Source organism: Girardinichthys multiradiatus, chromosome 13, assembly GCF_021462225.1.
Source record: "Girardinichthys multiradiatus isolate DD_20200921_A chromosome 13, DD_fGirMul_XY1, whole genome shotgun sequence".
NCBI classification, from domain to species: Eukaryota; Metazoa; Chordata; class Actinopteri; order Cyprinodontiformes; family Goodeidae; genus Girardinichthys; species Girardinichthys multiradiatus.
Window position 1 is genome coordinate 38821938 of NC_061806.1, and position 22164 is coordinate 38844101.

A 22164-nucleotide genomic window follows, 5' to 3' on the forward strand; every position below is an offset into this window, starting at 1 on the left:
ACCAATAAGACCACACATTGGAAAGACCTTATCAGCTACAGACTGGTAGTACTGACGTCACATCTGATAAAGATAGGTTGGTCCTCAACCATCTCCACCCCCCTGGTGAGGTCTTTATTGGATCCGCTGAAGTTTGCTTTTACCTGCCTGGGATTGGGGTGGATGGTGCCATCATCTGCTTTTTGCACCAAGCTCTGCCCCACCTGGAGAAACCTGGAAGCAATGTGAGGATCTGGGTATTTTAATACCATCCAGCTGGGACATCTGAAGGACACACTGGAACTGTCAGGAGTGGACCACCACCTGTCCCAGTGGATACTTGTCAACCTTACTGGTCGCCCACAATATGTGAGGACACTGATTGGCTTTTCAAATGAGCCTGTGTGTCTGACAAGCTGATCTGCAGTATGGGGGCCTTGCAGGGAACTGTGCTGGCACCATTCCTGTTCACCCTCTGCACTACAGACTTCTCCCTCACTTCCCCTGGCTGCCATCTTCAGAAGATGTCAGCCTCAGCACAGTTGAAGAAGACTCAGAGTACAGACAGTGGACACAGGACTTTGTGCACTGGTGCCAGTGAAACAAACATCTGATCAACGGAAGAAAAACCAAGGAACTGGTGATGGATTTCCACAGGTGCAGACCCACCACATCGACACCGGTGAACATCCAAGGAACTGACATTGAGATAATGGACTCTTAAAAGTAACTGGGTGTTCAACTAAACAATAAACTGGACTGGAGTCATAACACTGATGCTCTTTACGAGAAGGAGTCAGTGCAGACTACCTGCAAAGGAGGCTGAGATTTTTGGAGTGCAACGTCCTGAATACATCTTTGACTCTCTGGTGGCATCAGCCATTGTTATCTACAGCTGAGAGAAAGTGGTTATATAAACTAATCAGGAAAGCTGGCTCCATCCTAGGATGCCCGCTCGACAAAGTGCAGATGTTGGGAGACAGAACAACCGTAACAAAAATATGATCACTGTTGGACAATGTCTCCCACCCCATGCTTGAAGCTGTTGCAGGTCTGGACAACTTTGTGCTGGCCAGTTTTTGAAAACATCCACTACTGAATCAAGAAATTTCCCATTTTCTCTCTACGCCTAATTGAATACTAAATATGTATAAAATGAAGTTTATTCACATTTTCTGTTGCAGGATGGAGTCAACAGAGAAGTGTGAGGTCGTGATACAGCATTTCAATGGCAAATACCTAAAAACCCCACCAGGCATTCCAGGTGAGTCTTTTATCCTTTGCTTTTCATAACTTTTGAGCCTTTTCATTTCTTTCACTGGTAAAATGTCACCTTTTCTAAAATGAATCTGGCATTTATTTCAGCTGCTGTAATTTAATATCCAGATCAGACATATAGCAGGGTATACACAGTGGTTTCTGACACCTAAGCTGATCATTGCAGCATTTCAATAGCTGGTTATTCTATGAGGCTCTTCTCCTCTGCCTCTTTCAATTTCTGTGTCACCATCTCTTTCTCTCTCTGGTGATGGACTTGCTGCAGGCTGGAAGTTCTTGGTCAGGCGAAAACCCTCTTAATATTCACACTCATGCCTCTGTGCTGTTCTTTGCAATATATTTAAGAGCTTGCACTCTCTCCTCTTTTCACTTCTGCTCCTTCTTTCTGTTGCAGTGTCCTCTTCTCTTCCTGTTCTGCTTTTCTGGAGTCACCCTGTAGAGAGCAGTCAAGGAGAATTGAAGCAAAAGTCACAGAGACTAGATTGGATGTGTTGGCACAGAAATTTGTTGGTGTTCAAAGTAGGATTAGAGTTTAAGGAAACAATGAGAGTCTTCAGGCCTGGAAAGGTTTTAAGAAGCAGTAGGCTGGAAAAAAAAGTAAGCTGGAAGGAGAATAAAGATACTGAAGTGTCAAACGGGAAAGCCTAAGGAAAGGAGAGGTGCTGCTTAAGAACTATTGAGGCCAGGTGGTTCAGTATTTAAATTTCCCTGAGATGTGCTGGCCAGGTAGGCTGATATCCAGAAATTTCCCGTGGCAGTTTTTATTGCTACTGCTCACCATGTCAACCAATCACACAGAAACACACCCATAAATGCTCTCCACTACCCAGTGATATTGCAGAAAAGGGAATTTAGAATGTCCATACATGCTTAGCCAGTGCATAGCCGACAGCCATTAAAGGTGAGGTGAGCAGCTTTATTTAAGTTTAGTCATATTGGGAAACCTTTAAACCTGTAAAATAAAGCTGACCTTGGCCTTTAAGGGTCGAATTCCCCACTGTTCAGCCTTTGTTATTGTTAATAGATTGTTCAGGCTTCTGCCAAGCTTAGAGATGTACTGCCTTCATCAAGGAAATCCTTCTGTGAATTAGGAATGGTTACGTTTACAAGGTTTGCTTTGCAGCCACTATTATCTCTAAGGGGAACTATGAAATCTTGTTTTTCCCTGAAGCTTCAAAGAAGTACCTGTTAAAGAAAGCTGTTACCTTCTCCTCTTGTCAAGTTGTGACTGAGCTAATGTGATTTACAAAGGTAATTTGTATGGTTTGTTACAGGTTGACCTTTTATTTCAGTGGTGTTTATTTCAGTTGCAGTCATTTCTGAAGTCTGTGATTCTGAGGAAATGCTGTTGTAACATATAGCCTGAGGGCAAAGATGCACAAGCAGACAGTAGATCAGACAAGTTATACAGAGTCTGGTTTCTAAATTAAACTAAATGTATGATCATCAGCAATGTCAATAACATTTCCACTTGGAAACTGCCTGCCAAAGTTGGATGAAATCAACACCTTTTTTTGACTGCTGTTATAGCTTTTCCACAATTTGTCAAATAAAATCACAAACCTCTATGTAGTTCATTCAATTCAATTCAATTCAGTTTATTTATATAGCGCCAATTCACAACACATGTCGTCTCAAGGCACTTCACAAAAGTCAGGTACATACATTCCAATTAATCCTAACCATTGAAAAGTGCAGTCAGATTCAGTTATTTATTCAAATTGGATAAAGAGTTTTTCTATCTAAGGAAACCCAGCAGATGGCATCCAGTCAGTGACTTGCAGCATTCCCTCCTCTCGGATGAGCATCATTGGGGTTTTATCCGAAGAAATGTGACCCCATAGCATGATGTTGCTACCACCGTATTTTACTGTAGGGTGGGTGTTGTCAAGACATTAGTTTTATGTCTCTCACAACATTTTGCACGCACAAAAAGGAGAATTTTAGTCAAATCTAACCAGAGCACCTACTTTCACATGTTTGCTGTATATGGCATGATCAGTATGAGGGATTGCTGCAAAGTCAATGCCAGTGACTGTCCACTGTCTCTACATGCTCATCCAGGAGGAGTGAATGCTGCAAGTCACTGACTGGATGCAATCTGCTGGGTTTCCTTAGATAGAAAAACATCCAATTTGAATAAATAACTGAATCTGACTGCACTGTTCAATGGTTAGGATTAATTGGAATGTATGTATCTGACTTTTGTGAAGTGCCTTGAGACAACATGTGTTGTGAATTGGCGCTATATAAATAAACTGAATTGAATTGAATTGAATGGCAACGCTTGTGTCAAACTGCTTTCGTTTAACAATGCCTTACCAGTTGTAAGGCCAGATTTTAGCAACTGAGCTGTAGATCTTCCCTGCTCCTCCAGAGTTTTCATTAGCATCCTGGTTGTATCTCTGATTATTGCAAAGTATTGTTAATTAAATAATTATTTGATTTTAGTTAGGGTATATGTTGTAAAATGAGCTGAATACAAATGCATGTCACATTTTTCAGATTTTATGCGTAGAAAATTGAAAGCCTGCACTGGCATTATGTACCACTTTGTCTTGGGCCATCACAAAAAATCCTGACAAAATACATTCAGGTTTGCTATTGTAATGTGACTAAATTGGAAAAGTTCAAGAGGTATTAAAAATTTTGCAAGCCGCTGTTTAATAAATAGAGGCTGTCCTTGCCTGAGGGTAAAGTGTATTGCTTTTCCTTTCTGATATGATCCATGTTGACTGGTGCTTCGCTACACTTAGGTCCCAGGACTTTCCTGTTTTATCAGACTCAGATGTTCCAGAAGACTAGAGGGGTTGTTTTGGTTTCAAACTGACACAGTGCACAGCTAATCTTTCCATGCAAGTGGACATGCTGATTACATTTTCGCTACATTCCTATTTGTTTTTTGTCCAGATTAAAGATTGCATATTTACATTTCTGAAGTCTAAAGCAGGTACACACACTAACATAGTCTACACTAGGTGTGTGTGTGTGTTCTTGTACTTGTTGCTGAGTGAGAACCCTTTTTCGTATTTTTATCGCAAAGTGAGGACATTTTGACAAAGTGAGGACATTTTCCTGGTCCTCACTTTTTCAAATTCCGTTCTTGGGACAGGGGTTAGGTTTAGGACTAGGGTATGAATTGAGTTATTGTTAGGGTTAGGGTGAGGGTCAGGGTTAGGCACTAAAAATCAAGGAAAAGGAATGGAAGTAAATGGAAGTAACCGAAAAGTCCTCATAAAGATAGTAAAACACGGATGTGTGTGTGTGTGTGTGTGTTCCTGTCTTGGCATCACAGTGAGAAACATTTTCCCGATTTCACCATCAAATTGAGGACCGTTTGTACCAAAGTGAGGACATTTTGCTGGTCCTCACCACCTATTTTGCTAACGGTTAGGTTTAGGACTAAGGTATGAATTGACTTTAGGTTAAGGTTAGGGTAGCACTGGTAATGGTTAGGTTTAGGGTTATTGTCAGGGTTAGGGCATAGAAAGGGTTGAAAATGACTGAAAATCAATGGAAGTCAATGGGAGTCAACACATGGTCCTCACTACATATAGCAAAACAAGAGTGTGTGTGTGTGTGTGTGTGTGTGTGTGTGTGTGTGTGTGTGCGCATTCTATGTGTGTGTGACATGTTGGTGGGACTTCCCCTGAGCCCTTAGCTATGCAGGCCAGCTTCATCCATTGTGCTTTGACAGCTCAGCAGCACCCCTCCGGGTGCTCTCACCACACACAGACAGCAGGATCGTCTGTAGGTGCATGTGTGTGTTTGTGCAAATCCCATGACTACTAAACACAGTGAGCCTAGATGCAAAGAACTACAAAAATGCAAAAAGATGGTCAAGAACCCCTCACTTTGGCCTAGGTGGAATGTCATCTGAAAGTTAATGAGAAGCAGTTTTTTTTACCATTTAGTGTTTAAACATAGCCCAGAGGCATGCTTGGAGTGAATGTGATATCCGCCTAAACTCTAAATATGATGCATGCATTCCTCTCAGTGCATTTCCCTGATCCTCTCAAGCCAAAACAGTGCTTTGGAAAAACATTCATATCCCTTAAACATGTCCACATTAAATCATTTTACAACCACAAATCTCAGTGCATGTTATTGGAATTTTATGTGGTAGACCGACACAAAGTAGCATATAATTGTGAAGTAGAATAAAAATTATACATGGTTTTCAATATTTTCTTTTTTATAAATAATTTGAAATATATAATATGCATACAGTATGTATTCACCCCTCAGTTAAATTCATCATACTTCATAGAGTCCCCCTGTGATCAGTCAGTCATTTTCTACCGCTTATTCCATAATGGGTCGCGGGGGAGCTGGTGCCTATCTCCAGCAGTCTATGGGCAGGAGGTGGGGTTCACCCTGGACAGGTCGCCAGTCCATCGCAGGGCAACACACAGACAACCATGCACACATTCATTCATACACCTAAGGGCAATTTAGAGTGACCAATTAACCTAACAGGCATGTCTTTGGACTGTGGGAGGAAGCCGGAGTACCCGGTGAGAACCCACGCATGCACGGGGAGAACATGCAAACTCCTTGCAGAAAGACTCGAACCAAGGACCTTCTTGCTGCAAGGCAACAGTACTACCAACTGCGCCACCGTGCAGACCCACCCCCCCTGTGATCAGTTTAATCTAATTAAAAAATGCAATTGTTTCTATATATACACAATATTGCCAAATGTTTTTGGTCACATTTCCACATCAATGAATCAATGGAGTGTTCTAATAACTTCCATGGCTGCAGGTGTATAACGTTTGGTGTCAATAAATTTGACTGGTCTGCACAGAGTCCTATCCTCAACCTTCTTGAACACTTTTGGGATGAATTAGAACTGTGGGTGATATTCTGGTTTTCTCATGTAACTATGAAAACCTTGAAGAAGATGTTTACAGAATAGTTAAAGTTGCTATTGCTGGCAAGAACGGGTTCATCAACAAATTAGACCTTATAGATTAAGAGGAGAATGTCATCAAATTCATGGACATGTAAAGGTAAACAGAATTATATAATAAACAAAAAGTGTGACATAACTCTAAACATTTTTAGATTTTAGATTTTTCAAAATAGCCACTCTTTGCTCTGATTACTGTTTTGCTCTCTTGGCATTCTCTCCATGAGCTTAATGAGGTGGTCGCCTGAAATGGTTTTCCAAATTGTCTTGAAAGAACCTCCCAGAGGTGCAATGAGAAACGGCCAAATGTTAATGTTTCAGTCATCACAGCAAAGGGTGGCTACTTTAAGAAGCCTAAAATATAAAACATATTTATTGTTCTTTAACAATTTTTTGTTTGCTACATAATTCCATATGTGTTGATGCAGCTATAATTCTTGAAAAATGTGTTTTTATAAAGCAGTGACTTAGAGGAGCTCAGTGCAAAAGCACTCCACACTTTCAGATTTCCATTAATAAAAAAAACTCTACAGTTTTCCTTCTACTTCACAATTATGTGCTACATTTCCTTAAGTTGAAATTGTTGGTTGCAGTGCTACAATTTTTGTAATGAAATGTATACAACTCTTCTCTGCATTTGTTTCTTCTCTACACAATCACTGTGTTAACACATTTAGATGTGCAAGAGTGTCCATCCCTATGTGTTTAATTGGATTGATTTGTTGCTTTCTTCTATTCAGGTGTATCCAGTGGCAACAAAGGGATATTGAGTCGTAACCTTGCTGTCCCATAGTAGGAAGTAAATATCTGGATGTCAAGTGCCAGGTCATGTGTTAAATTCAACCGACCATGGGAAAACAAATGAAAAGGAAGTTGCCATATTGGCAGGAAGTTAACTCTGAGTTACAGATAACGTATCAGCACAGGGAGCATAAAGATTTAGAGAAGACTATTGTCGTGATGCAAGCAGATGGTAGCTAATAGCGGTACAGAAAATGTCCATACTTTTCCTATTTAAATTTTAATGCCAAAACATCCAACTTCCTTGTGATTACATGAGATACTGAGCTGCATTACAGTGTAGAGACAAAATAGCAGATGGCAGCTAATGATACTTAACAGCCTCCATTCTCTCAGTGTTAAGTTTTTAATGAAATAATATGCTTTTGTCTGGACAGATATTTTCTCAAATGGTGAGCAGTGCCTTTATTTGCCTTAATTTAGGATTTTGTTTGAAGTGGTCTTCAATTAGAGTCAGGTCTTTAGTTCTAATTTCCTCTATTTGGAAAGTATAATTGGTAATACTGAAGCCTCATGTTGAACCACTCCTGTTTGCTCTGTAAAGCTGTGCATTTCAAACTCCATCCCCCTGGAAATGCCAATGAACAGAAGCCATTTATTTCTTAACAGAGTTTTTATTGTGAAACATACGCGTGCACACCGTGTGCTCCAGAGCAGAAAGATTAGAGTATAAGCAAACCAAACCCAGATTTAATGCATTAAACAAAACCATTGTGCCTATTTGAAACTTGTAACCCTTACTTATACAGGTCCTTCTCAAAATATTAGCATATTGTGATAAAGTTCATTATTTTCATTAATGTAATGATGAAAATTTAACATTCATATATTTTAGATTCATTGCACACTAACTGAAATATTTCAGGTCTTTTATTGTCTTAATACGGATGATTTTGGCATACAGCTCATGAAAACCCAAAATTCCTATCTCACAAAATTAGCATATTTCATCCGACCAATAAAATAAAAGTGTTTTTAATACAAAAAACGTCAATCTTCAAATAATCGTGTACAGTTATGCACTCAATACTTGGTCGGGAATCCTTTTGCAGAAATGACTGCTTCAATGTGGCGTGGCATGGAGGCAATCAGCCTGTGGCACTGCTGAGGTCTTATGGAGGCCCAGGATGCTTCGATAGCGGCCTTTAGCTCATCCAGAGTGTTGGGTCTTGAGTCTCTCAACGTTCTCTTCACAATATCCCACAGATTCTCTATGGGGTTCAGGTCAGGAGAGTTGGCAGGCCAATTGAGCACAGTGATACCATGGTCAGTAAACCATTTACCAGTGGTTTTGGCACTGTGAGCAGGTGCCAGGTTGTGCTGAAAAATGAAATCTTCATCTCCATAAAGCTTTTCAGCAGATGGAAGCATGAAAGTGCTCCAAAATCTCCTGATAGCTAGCTGCATTGACCCTGCCCTTGATAAAACACAGTGGACCAACACCAGCAGTTGACACGGCACCCCAGACCATCACTGACTGTGGGTACTTGACACTGGACTTCTGGCATTTTGGCATTTCCTTCTCCCCAGTCTTCCTCCAGACTCTGGCACCTTGATTTCCAAATGACATGCAGAATTTGCTTTCATCCGAAAAAAGTACTTTGGACCACTGAGCAACAGTCCAGTGCTGCTTCTCTGTAGCCCAGGTCAGGCGCTTCTGCCGCTGTTTCTGGTTCAAAAGTGGCTTGACCTGGGGAATGCGGCACCTGTAGCCCATTTCCTGCACACGCCTGTGCACGGTGGCTCTGGATGTTTCTACTCCAGACTCAGTCCACTGCTTCCGCAGGTCCCCCAAGGTCTGGAATCGGCCCTTCTCCACAATCTTCCTCAGGGTCCGGTCACCTCTTGTCGTTGTGCAGCGTTTTCTGCCACATTTTTCCTTCCCACAGACTTCCCACTGAGGTGCCTTGATACAGCACTCTGGGAACAGCCTATTCGTTCAGAAATTTCTTTGTGTGTCTTACCTTCTTGCTTGAGGGTGTCAATAGTGGCCTTCTGGACAGCAGTCAGGTCGGCAGTCTTACCCATGATTGGGGTTTTGAGTGATGAACCAGGCTGGGAGTTTTAAAGGCCTCAGGAATCTTTTGCAGGTGTTTAGAGTTAACTCGTTGATTCAGATGATTAGGTTCATAGCTCGTTTAGAGACCCTTTTAATGATATGCTAATTTTGTGAGATAGGAATTTTGGGTTTTCATGAGCTGTATGCCAAAATCATCCGTATTAAGACAATAAAAGACCTGAAATATTTCAGTTAGTGTGCAATGAATCTAAAATATATGAATGTTAAATTTTCATCATGACATTATGGAAAATAATGAACTTTATCACAATATGCTAATATTTTGAGAAGGACCTGTATTTATTTGGAAACATGAGGTTAAAATTGATACAGCATTGTTTTTTTTTCCTATGCTGTAACATTTTCCATACTGTAGTGTCTTATTCTTTTGGGGTTTTTTTTGTTTTTATTTTTTGTTTTCTATTTGCCTTTCACTTTGCTGCTGGTAGAGCTTCCCCACTGAGGGAGAATAAAGGCTGTTTTTATTCTATTCCATTCTATTCTATTCTATTCTGTAGCAGCTTTCTTTTTTACAACTATTTTATTAGTGAACGCATGACTAATAGTTATCAACAAATTGCTCCTCCTGAGCTTTGGATCTCTTCACCTCCTCCAGAGTTGCTCTTCTCCTCTTTGCTGCTTCTCTGAGTAAAGCTCTCTTAACCCAACCTGTAATTTTTGGTAGACGGCCATGTTTTGGTTTTTATTTCATACTCATCCCATTATTAAGACTTATGTTCATCAGTGGATTCTATTTATTCACTTGGTTACTTGCTAACTATAGTTCAACCAGCTTAAGCAGCACTTTCTTGATCTTTATCTAGTGAAATAATTGTAAAACATATATATAATTTTTTTCCATTTCATGATAAACTCAATTAAATGCATTAATGTTTGTGGTTGTAAAAGGACAAGTTTTAAAAGACTTTTTGTATGTTTTTTTGTGTTAATTCATCCTTTCGAATTTAATCTTCTCACAATTATTGTGATTATTAGACATCCCTTAAAACTGCAGCCTAAGTGATACATGCATTAAACATGAGGTAGCTTTTATATTCTGTCAGCTCCTCTCCAGAAAACATGCCAACAGCTTAAACTGAATTCTTGCTTGTATAAAATCTGTTCGTCTGCCGACAAAAATCTGCACCGTGGCAGTCCCATAAAGACGCATCCAAGCACTTATCCAGGTCAGGTTTGTTTGCCGAGTCCTGGTTGATATGAGAGGTGTGTAGCAGTTGTCCAACAAGCCAGTCACAAAGGCTTGCGCCAGCCGCTGCGCTCTGCCCACGTCTGATTGTGATTCAGAGGGAGAGAGACATGATCGATAGCCCTGATGGAGCACTACAGCTGTTTAGATATTCTGTGCAATGCGGCAGCCGCTCTCCCTGTCGCTGCGTCCGGCCCTGAGCATGCATCCAACCGTGCACAAATAAAAACTCATCAAACATGCCCGGAAATGTGTGCACCATGCATAATTTCTAATACGGCTGCATGCACATCAGTTTTTACATGGACCTTAAACATTTAAAGGTGCATGTTGTAGATGGCACTCAAAGATCTTCCTTTATAAGAAAGGACCCACTTTGTATTTTTGGTCAGGGGAGAGAAAAGATTCATCCTTGTTTTTTACTGAATGTGAATTTACACAATACAGAAAATAAATAGAATTTATGAAATGTGTCTACAGCTATAAACTATACTAAAGTGAGCCCTACAGGGATGCATTAGGATTTACATTGCAACCATGTGCGCAGGGAAAGTCAAAGTAAGTGCAGATAAATAGTGATTTAATCCGGTGGCTCCACAGAGCCTTGCTGATTAAAGCCCTCTGTCCTACAATGCATTAAAACAGCTTAGAGATGACACCCTACGGTGAACGTAATTTGAACAAGAGATACATTAGCCTTTGTTTTGGCAGATGAGTTATCTTATGTAGATACCATGCTCTCTATCTGTAGTGGAAGAGTAAAAATTGATAACCTTTAGGGAACTGTTTGTGCTGTGCCACTCCGTCATTGTCCCGGTTCTTGTGTGATTTCATCTAGGCTTTGTTGCTAGAAGGTATAGGCGGTCTTGGAACAAGGGAAAAGTTCCCAGACTACAATAATAAAGTTAGCATTCATCTTAATGTCTTAACTGTGCAAACAAAGATTCAGTCCAGATTGAATATGTACCAACACGGCTGTTTCTTGCCTTTCACTTCTGCTGTTGTTGCTTGCTCCAAAAATCTGCTGCCAATATGGCAAATGAGTTGAGATCTGGCTCCAAATTTGTCCAATAGATGTTGGATAAATAATAAAAAGTGCATCAGGAAGGAGCCACATTGGCCCTGAGAGATGGAACAGAGCAGAAACATGTGGTATGTTCAAACTTTCGAGTCTCTTGGTTTTTAAGTACATTGTTTTGGCATTGCACTTTTTAATGTAATCTGTTTTTACTATATCTTTTTTCATGTCTCTTTCTGTTCTTATCTGATTTTATCTATGACTGGTGTTCTTTAAGACCCATAAGTAAAATAAAGGCTGCATTTATTTTTAGTTGTGCATTTCTAGAGTCCTTTTTTAATGAGTTTGTTATAAAATACTGATAAAAGTTTGAAGGTTTAAATTTTGTTGAGATCTGTACAACATGATAGAACCCATTCATTATGGCTTCTGAGACAGTACAGGGCCTTAGTAACTAGACGATTGAGGGTGGTTGTTGCTGGGGGTGCTGTTGTCAGAAGAAGAAAATGATTCTCTCCCTGCTGGCATCCTCATCAAGGCAATGGCACCGAGATAACAGCGACAGCCCACAATATTAAAGCATCCCTTGCTGAAATATGGCTAGTCCCAAATCACTTGGTAAGTCCCAAAAAGCCCCTCTGAAACTGTCAGTCATACTCAAGTAATCTATGTTAATGTCTGCCATCCCTCCCACAATCCCCTGGCTAATAACTGGCCTGTCGGTGGGCCTGTTTCTTTTCCCCCTATGGCGTGTAGATATAATGTGCAGCCAAGTAGGTTGATAATTTGGCTGTCAGTGTTTCTTAGACATGGCTTCTTATGCGAGTATTCAAAGTCCTATTGTTCCCATGCATCTGTGTATAAAATTAATTTGATAAATATTTATTTTTTAGGCTTTTTAATCACATTTCTTTTGTTAAGAAATAAAAGGTCAAATGCATCATGTATTGATATGTCATGTTACTGCTCTTGTCACTGCTTCTAAACATTTATTTCTCAGTTTTTAATAGCCAGTGGCACGAAGGCAGCTTTTCAGTATAACATAGATACGGTGCTGGTTAAAGTTTACATGCACTCGTATTAATATTTTTTGGGTTATTTTGAGTTGTTCATTTTTCAGGGTGGATTGCTGATTCATCACACATCCTTGTTGTGTCGATCCAGTTCTTTTCAAAATTCAGTAGCAGTTTAAATAAATCATTTAGGGCCCACAAATCTGAAGGTGTTCGTGTCAGTGATGGATGTATGTAAACGTCTGACTGGCATTGTAAATAATAAAGCACAAAACACCCTTATCAGGATATTGCATATCATATCATAATAAAATGTATTCTTTTAGCAAGAACCTTCCACCCTCAGTCCCTAATTTATCTTGCCTCCCATTAGAGACTAAACACACAGGAAGTTATTATTGGCATCCTAAGTAATTCAGACAGCTTCCTGAAAAAAGGATCAATTTCCGCAGATGCACTTTCTCATTATGACCTTATCTTGCCTACAGACAATAATCTGGATTTGTCACGCTTTGTTTGTTTTGCCACTGAGCTGTATCATTCACAAGCGAGGCCAACGGTTTGCAGCAATAACAGCAGGAGCTGACGGGCTGCTCTGAGTGGCTCTCTCTCTGAAACAGAAATTATTCACCTACGTACTGCGTTCCCCTTCTGTGGAAAATAATATAAGCCCTTTGATTGGCTTCAAAGTTTGTTTAGGTGGAGAAGAAGAGCTCAGACTCCTGGAGGGGTTGAGATAGGAGCGATTAACTTTGCTCTCCACGCAACCTCGTGTAATATAAAGACAAGCAGACTGAAGGACAGTTGCCTTGAGAAAAAAGATACATAACAAAGGAAAGAGGAAAACAGCAAGGATGCAATGGAGAAACTGTTTAATAGCTAAAGAACTCTGACAGGAAAAAGTGAGGAAGATAAAAGGGAACAGATGGAAAGGGGCAAAGAGGGAGAGAAGGATGTGGGTGGTGCAGAGGAGAAAGGCATGAAAGTTGGATCAACCTGTGCTTTTGGAAGGTTAGACATGAGCGCAGTTTAGGCTGCTGGGTCTCTAACAGATGAGATGAAAGGATGACATTGACTATACGACTGCTTCCTAAGCTTGACCTCTGTGACACTAGCCCAGCTGTTCACCATGTTGATCCCCTTCTACCTCTTTTTTTCCCTCCTCTCACCTCACACGTCCACCTCTCCTTGCACTTTTTTGTTGTCCTTGCTTTTATGCTTTTCCTCTCTCTCATCCATTCCTCTCTTGCTCTTATTTGCCCGGTCAACACTGTGTTTCATCCCTCACTTTTTCTGGAGGCACTTATCCACCTTCATACACGTTAAACTAAGCTTCACACACATTTTTCTGCAAATGTCTCCCTTATGCTCATTTGTGTTACTGGACATCGAAGGCTTATTTTATTTATCACAAGCCTTTTCGTCTCATCTTTGTATGATGTGTTTTGCTGTTCAGTGACGTGTTACTGTTTTTATGTTCTGGATTAGCTGACATTTATGATGCAGGTTTTAATTTTTTTAATTCAATTCAATTCAGTTTTATTTATATAGCGCCAATTCACAACACATGTTGTCTCAAGGCACTTCACAACAGTCAGGTACATACATTCCAATTAATCCTAACCATTGAACAGTGCAGTCGGAGTTAGTTTTTTATTCAAATTGGATAAAAAGTTTTTCTATCTAAGGAAACCCAGCAGATTGCATCCAGTCAGTGACTTGCAGCATTCCCTCCTCCTGGATGAGCATGTAGAGACAGTGGACAGTCACTGGTGTTGACTTTGCAGCAATCCCTGATACTGAGCATGCATGTAGCGACAGTGGAGAGGAAAAACTCCCTTTTAACAAAGCTGATCAGGAACAAGGTTGAAATGTAACTGTGGCTTGTCTTGAATTATTGTAAAATTTTCATGTTTTTTTTCTTTCAGCCAGTTTTCAAGAATGTGGCCTTATTATGTAACTTCAATGCAGAATGAGTTGATGTACACAGCACTGGTTATATTGCTGTTGGAGTGGCTGTCTGTTCTTTATTTGTTTCAAAAACCAACAGTCTGAAACCATCACTTCTGGACATTATGTGTTCATAGTAGATATAAAATTATTAAGTTTGCACTATAGTGACCCACTAGTGTACATTTGAGTCCTTAGAGAGGGTGAACTTAAGGGTTGTGCTCTCCTGTTTCAGCTAGATGCTGGTATAGTTAAAATCAGGATCATTGATGCCAATGCGCCAATAACATTGGCAGCAAAACATACCCACTCAATGATGCTGCCACTACCATGCTTTGCAGTTTGTACAGCTTCTTGTAATTTTAGCCAAATAGTTCAACCTTTGTCTTGTATCACTATAAAACCAAATTTCTTCCAGTAGATCAGCACTGAGGTTGAAATGGCAGTGTCTTTCTGTTTAGTAAATCTGAAGGACCAGCAAAGTGGAACAATTAATTTCGTGCATTATTTTGTTTGAAGCAGTAGATTAAACATCCTCAACTATGCTGTACAGAGACTGACACTTGCCAAAAACATTCCAGAGACTTTGTGTTAGTCAATTTTATTACATTTGAAGTGCAATTGGGATCATTGTGCTGCTGAAACATTGAATTGTGAACAAGTTTCAACCTTTGAGCTGTTGATTTAAATTGTATAATTTTAATTAATACTCCTTCATTACTCCATCAACTTTGCGAAAACACCAGGACTACTGGCCACTAAACAGCCCCACAGCCTAATGCTGCCACCACCATGTTTGACATCCGGTCAAATGTTGTTAAGTTTGAAAACCTCCCCTCAGCTCTTCCAATTATAATGCTTGTCATTGTGACCAAAAGTTTAATCTTTTTTTCTCTTCTAATTATAAACCGTTTCTCCCAAAGATCAGCAGTAAGGTGGAAATGTATGGCTCATCAAAAAATGCTCTTCAATGTCAAATTTTCCTGAATTTATTTTCTCCGCCTGTTTTTGAGAGTCTGGTAATTTCACCTCTGTGCCATTTCAAACTTTGAAAGTTTTGGTCATTTCATACGTGACTTTTACAGGTAGGTAAATGGTGATTTAAATACATTTTCTGTAATTAACCTATAGACAACTTAGGATAAAAATAGAGTTGGCAAAGGGCTGATTTGAGCGGGAGGTGTTTGTTCATCCCTACATTACCGTGGCTATTACTATTATTTGGCTGAAGTCTGGCCCAGCTTGGGCTGTCACCAGTTCTAAATCTGGAGAGAGATAATAATAGCCATTTGTGTTGTGATGGACTGTGGTTGCAATTTAGGACCTTTTATGACTGGTTCACATACAGGCAGTCAGTAGTAGCAAAGCATATTTATTCAGGCCATTCAACTTCAGACTTGTAACTTTACGTCTTTGTGTTCTCTGGACTTAAACAAAATGTGAAACATTGAGTAAATTAATAGTTGAAAAGAAAAGCAATTTCCCTAACTGGTTTTCATTTAATTTATAAGTTAAATTAGAGCTGAACAATACGTTAAATTTCATTCATCAAATGTATAACATCACAATCACAAGGGGCTTGAATGTAATATTTTCTATAATTATATTTTCTGTGTTTATACACTATGTCACCAAATGTATTGGGGGTCAACCCTCCAAAAAAGTACCTAGGCATACAGACTGCATCTGCAAACCAAGATAGGATGCAACCTATGCAATAAGTCCTGTCATGAAATTTCACTGCCTCTAAATTTACCACAGTCAATTGTTCATTGTAATGTAATTAAGTGGAAGTGATTGGGAATGACAGTAATTCAGCCATAAAGTGGTAGGCTATGATGTCAGTGGATGCTGGAACCAATAGTGCACAGAGGTTGCCAAATTTCTTTCAATAGCTACAGACCTCTAATCTTAGTGTGCCACTTCAGATTAGCTCAATAACGTGCATAGAGAGCTTCATGGAATGGTCATGGTAGAGTGGATTATGGAGTGGGCTGTAATTCAGGAGCTGCTCGCCCCCTTAGTTCCAGTAAAAGAAAATGTCAGTACTTAAGTGTATCAAACAAGGCATGGGTGAATGAGTTTGATGGGAAAGAACATGATTCATGCTTGAGTCTGAAATAGCTTTGGAAGGAAGTGGAGAGAAGACTGTGAGCCAGGCCTTCAAATATCCAACATCAGTGTCTGACCTCAACCTTAAAAAGCTGAATCTGAAAATAAAAGATCAATACTTTCAAACAGCTCAAAAACATATTTATCTCCTAATTTTAATATGCAAATTCAGAAAGATTAACCTTTTTAGCTTAATTAAAATATTTTTCATAGATTTTTTTTTTGTCTTTAATGAGTCTCCACTGTAAGAACTCTCAGTAAAGATGAAAACCATGAATGTGATGCCATATGCAGGACAGTACTTACATGCACTACACAATTTCCCTTTTAAAACATTAGGAAGATTATTATTTGAAGTACAGATGTTCCAATCAGTTATTTTCTGGCCAATATCAATTTTGAGTTTTCTTGTAGGTCAAAGCTAACTATTGGGATGCAGGTCATGGGTAAATTGGTCCATTTTGAGCCCTGTCTTACTGATTGGCACTCAGCTACTTGAAAGTTTATCTTGGTAACCTGTGAAAGCAGAATTTATGGACCTAAACAAAAGCATCTCATTTTATTTTAGTGCTCGCACCACTCCTTCAGGAGTGAGGTATTAAGATGTGTATGTTATCCTCCCAGATCCGTAGACTCTAAGTTTTAAGCTATCAGTCAACTTAATCTAATGTTGGACCCCAGGCAATGCATTTTTTATCCAAAGAATAATATGCAGCCTCTCAGCAGATACTGTAGGTCACTGAGCTCATAGCCCTCCGGACAGCCTGCCCGTCCTCCTGAATGAAGATTAAGTTTGCTGAGGAGGATAATCAGGCTCCAAGGTCTCTGCGGTATGCAAGCAATTCAGCAGGGTTGCTTTCTGTGATTTAATGGTGAGCTCTTTTTCCCTTCTCATCTTTTCTTATAAGAGATAATACTATCAGGTTTGATTATAACAAAGTGCATCACAGCTTTCTATTTTTAACTGGAGTATATTTTTAGCATATTCTTAGAATAGAAATATAAATCAACTGAGAAAGCAAGTGGGAGCCAGGTTGTTTGAATGCTCAGAATTAACTTGTATTGGATTGTATCCTTTGTGTGTTCTTGCGTCAGGGAAGCTGGGAGGAGAGGAAAAAAAAAGCAGGCATCAGTTACAGTCCTCCACGTCATTGTCACCGCTCAGGACACAGAGGGCAGTGAGATAAATCTAGTTGATGCCCCCAAAATAGAGCCGGAGCCTCCATTAGAACAGGATGCAGGCTATGTGAGAACAGGCTGAGGTCACTGTGGTCAGCTGAGTTATTTCTGTTGTGTCACCAGACCTTGAGGAGGAGACACCCACACATTCACCCGAGAGCATGCCAGCAGGTTAGCAGACACGGAAGAATGTGCCAGCAGCATTGTTACAAGATTCATTAAGAGAAATCTGTTGTGCCTCACAAAAGTATTCACACCCCTGAATGCTTTTACATTTTGTCAAGTTACAAGAACAACTTTTGATGTAATTTATTGGGATTTTGCGCAACATAGCCAGCCAAAGTTTCACTGTGCAGTGAAAGGACAAGAAAACTTGGTTGTCAAAAATGTTTAAAAATTAAACTGTGTGCATTAATATTTAGCCCTGTGACTCAATACTGTTACAGCTGCAAGTCTTGTTGTCTCTACCAGCTTTACACATACAATTGTTTTGCCCATTCTTCTTTGCCAAAAGGTTCAAGCTAGGTCACATTGAAAGGAGAGTCTGTTAACAGCATTTTTCAACTCTTGCCAAAGATTCTCAGCTGGATTTTGATCTGGACATTGACTAGGCCATCTGAACAAATAAATATACTTTGATCTAAACCATGCCATTGTAGCTCTGGCTGTATGTCCAGGTTGTCCAGCTGGAAGGGGAATCTCCAACTGGGCTTCAAATCATGCAGCCTCTAAAAGGTTTTTCTTCCGGGATCATGCTATATTTCACCGCTGGGATAGTTCATTCAAAGGGAATGTTCGGTGTTAGTCTTGTTTATTTACATAGCGCCACTTCACAACAAATGTACGGAAAAATAGTAAATTCAATGCAATCATACAGAGAGATTCCAAGTTACAGCATACATTTCACGTTTTTTACACCTCAAATAGTGTTAATACATGTAGGCCTCATAGATGAATTATGGTTTAATCTTACAAGGACGCCTTTTATGTAAATATTTCCTCTCTCTCCACATTTGCTTATGGCTAACAGGAACTGGACTTTTATGACTTTCTTTCAACAGCCGCTTTCCTCCTGCCATAATGGCCGAATTTGTGGAGCTCATAACTTATGAAGATGTGCTGTTGATTTATCCTTCCGCCTGAGCTGTGGATCTCTGGGGATCCTCCAAACTTGCCCTGGGATTCTTGGAGGCTTCTCTAATTAATGCTGTCTTTGCCCAGAGTGTCTGTTTAGATGGAAAACAGTAGGTTTGCAGATGTGCCATTGTCTTTCCATTGTGGGTTGATGAATTAAAGAATGCACCATGAGATGTTTAAATTCTGCGTTATTATTTTGTAATCTAACTCTGCTTTAAACTTCTCCACACCTTAATCCCTGACTTGTCTGCTCTGTTCCTTGGTCTTTCCTTGGGCTGCTGTTTGCCCTCTAATGTCCTCTATGCAATGATTTTATTTAGGGGTATGAGAGTAATGGTGGCTGAATACAAATGCAAGCTACTTTCTCAAACAAATAAATCATGTGTTTGATCTATCACATAAAATTACAGTAAAATACATTAAGGTTTGGGGTGGTAACATGAGAAAGTTTGGAAAAGTTGGAGATGGGAATATTTTCGCAAAGTGCTGTACGGTAATGATGTACAAATTAGCTATCTATCATTTTTTTTTATTTAAGTGGAGCTTGAGCACAGTGGAAACACACCTGGTTCTTAGCAAATTAATGTCTCAGACAATGTGTCTCTGACTGTCTCTCTTTTTATTTGTTGGCAGTACAGTAAGGCACATTATTGCTATTGGATCACACTTTTATTTTATTTCTGCCGGTTTTACTCAGCCTATATAAATGATTTACAGTAGCTAACAGACACGGATGCTCCCTTTTTGCCACTGCAAAACAGGAGGAAAGAACACCAATTTGCAATCAGAAAGATTTTTTACATTTTCTTTTTTTCTTCTTTGTTCTGTTTTGTCTTCTTTCCATACACAAGCATGCACACGCACGCATCAATAGTCCATTAGGACATTGCTTCTTTCATTACCTCGAGCCTGGCCCTGAGACAGACTTCACAGTGGAGCACAGTGGAGCAGAGCTGGCTGGGTTTGCAGTATATACAGAGAGAGGAGCCTGGTAATTGTCAGCTCTCTGTTCTCTTCATCCTGTGCGTCAGGTGGAAAGTATGAATCCGTGGTGTCTGGGGACCACCCCTGCAGCGCTGCAATGCATGTCGCTGCAGCTGCTTGTCCCCTACTGGGCACAAGTAATAGAGGGAAAACAGGGAGCTTAAAGGCCTCAGAGAGTCCAATAACTGTCACTCTGACAGTGCACACAGCCGTAGCCGTAGTTTTTTGTTATGCTTGTCACAACATTATTGTTGTTGCCAATGTATAGTAGTTTTTGAGACATATTTTGTTTTCTCTGTCCTACCTTCCATGATAAAAATAAAGACTTGCGAAACAAAACATTTGAAAATTTGTGAGTAAATACATCTAACACTGAGAACAAGACATATTTCTATTTTATTCAGATTTTATGTGATAATCTAATACAAAGCAGTGTATAATTGTAAAGCAGTAATTAATAAATTAATTGCAAGTGTAATTTAATCTCAGTATAAATGTGGCTTTTTTTTAAAGGCCTCAGAGGTTTGTTTGAGAAGATTAGTGAGCAAACGGCTGAAGACCATGGATCATGAAGACCAAGGAACAAAACAGAAAGGTCAGGGATACAGTTTTAAAGACGTTTAAAGCATAGTTAGGTTACAAAACAACATCCCTAGCTTTAAGCATATCATAGAGCACTGGTCAATCCATCATGAAGATGGAAAGGGCATTGCACAACTGCAAACCTACCAAGACATGGCTGTCCATCTAAACTGACAGACAAGAATACCATTTATCAAAGAAGCAGTCAAATTCTGATACAGATATCTGAATTTAACTATCAGCCGATACCAAGATATTCTGATCCGGAACGCTTTCACTGAGATAAATAAACTGCACAGACACTTTTAGTTATACTGCTGCTATCTTTGCCCCCATCTCTTCATTTATATTTATGTTTACAACGTTGAATATTATACACTGCCCAAAAACATTAGAGGAACACTTTGAAAACACACCAGATCTCAATTTGAAAAAAAAAACATGATGTTGAATTTCCACACTGATATGGAATAGGTAATGAGTTAGGAACCAAAGGATGTCACATCATCTGATAAAAATGAAAATGATCAATCCCACAGAGAGCTTAATCCAAAGTCACCATGAAATTTCAACTGAATAATTGATGCGGCACACTAGTCCAATTTGCTGTAATGTAATTGTAGCAACATTAAAAATGGTACTCAGTAGTTTGTATGACACCCATGTGCTTGTATGCATGACTGACAATGTCGAGGCATGCTCCTTATGAGATGATGGATTGTGTCCTGGGCTATCTCCTCGTAGATCTTGAACAGGGCATCACTGATCTCCTGGACAGTCTGAGGTGCAACCTGTTGGCGTTGAATGCACCTAAACTTGATGTCTCTAGGAACTGCCGAATTAGCCTTGCCACATGAGGCTGGACATTCTCATGCACCAGGAGTACCCCGGGACCCATTGCAGCAGCGAAGGGTCTGACAATGGGTCTGAGGATTCCATCCTGATATCTAATGGCAGTCACAGTTTATCCATCATTTTTCCTGTACCGTTCTCTGTGTCCCTCCATAAACGTGCTTTAGCAGATCAACACTAACACACCACCAAACCGATCATGTTGAACAATGTGCAGTCAGCAGAACATTCACTGCAGCTTCTCCAGACCCTTCCACGTCACATGAGCTCAGAGTTAACCTGCTTTCATCTGTGAAAAGAAGATGGCGCCAGTGCTGAACCTGTCAATTCCAGTGTTCTGTGGTAAATGCCAGTCCACTGTGCCAGGCATTGAGCGAAGGGCCTACTAGAGGACATCAGGTCCTCAGGACACCCTCATGAAGTCTGTTTCTAATGGTTGGTCAGATTTTCACGCCATTGGCCTGGGGGAGGTCACTTTTTAGAGCTCTGGTAGTACTCCTGTTCCTCCTTGCACAAAGGGGCAAATACGGATCCTTCTTGAGGGTAAAGGACCTATGACGGCCCTTTGTAACTCTTCTAGAGAAACTGCCTGTCTCCTGCTCTTCAGACTGTGCTGGAAGACACAGAAAACCTTCGGGCAGTGGTATACAGGTCCTTCTCAAAATATTAGCATATTGTGATAAAGTTCATTATTTTCCATAATGTCATGATGAAAATTTAACATTCATATATTTTAGATTCATTGCACACTAACTGAAATATTTCAGGTCTTTTACTGTCTTAATACGGATGATTTTGGCATACAGCTCATGAAAACAAAATTAGCATATTTCATCCGACCAATAAAAGAAAAGTGTTTTTAATACAAAAAACGTCAACCTTCAAATAATCATGTACAGTTATGCACTCAATACTTGGTCGGGAATCCTTTTGCAGAAATGACTGCTTCCATGCGGCGTGGCATGGAGGCAATCAGCCTGTGGCACTGCTGAGGTCTTATGGAGGCCCAGGATGCTTCGATAGCGGCCTTTAGCTCATCCAGAGTGTTGGGTCTTGAGTCTCTCAACGTTCTCTTCACAATATCCCACAGATTCTCTA

At 39.9% G+C, this 22164-nt stretch overlaps 1 protein-coding gene across 6 annotated transcripts in view; it reads left to right on the forward strand.

Moving 5' to 3' along the window:
- The window catches only part of rbms3 (RNA binding motif, single stranded interacting protein), a 453566-nt gene that overhangs the window by 335760 nt on the left and 95642 nt on the right, over positions 1 to 22164 (forward strand). For all 6 annotated transcript variants that reach the window (XM_047383175.1, XM_047383169.1, XM_047383170.1 and 3 more), the window contains one exon: positions 1164 to 1243. In XM_047383175.1, coding sequence (XP_047239131.1) covers positions 1164 to 1243 — 80 coding nt within the window. The remainder of the gene's footprint in view (positions 1 to 1163; positions 1244 to 22164) is intronic.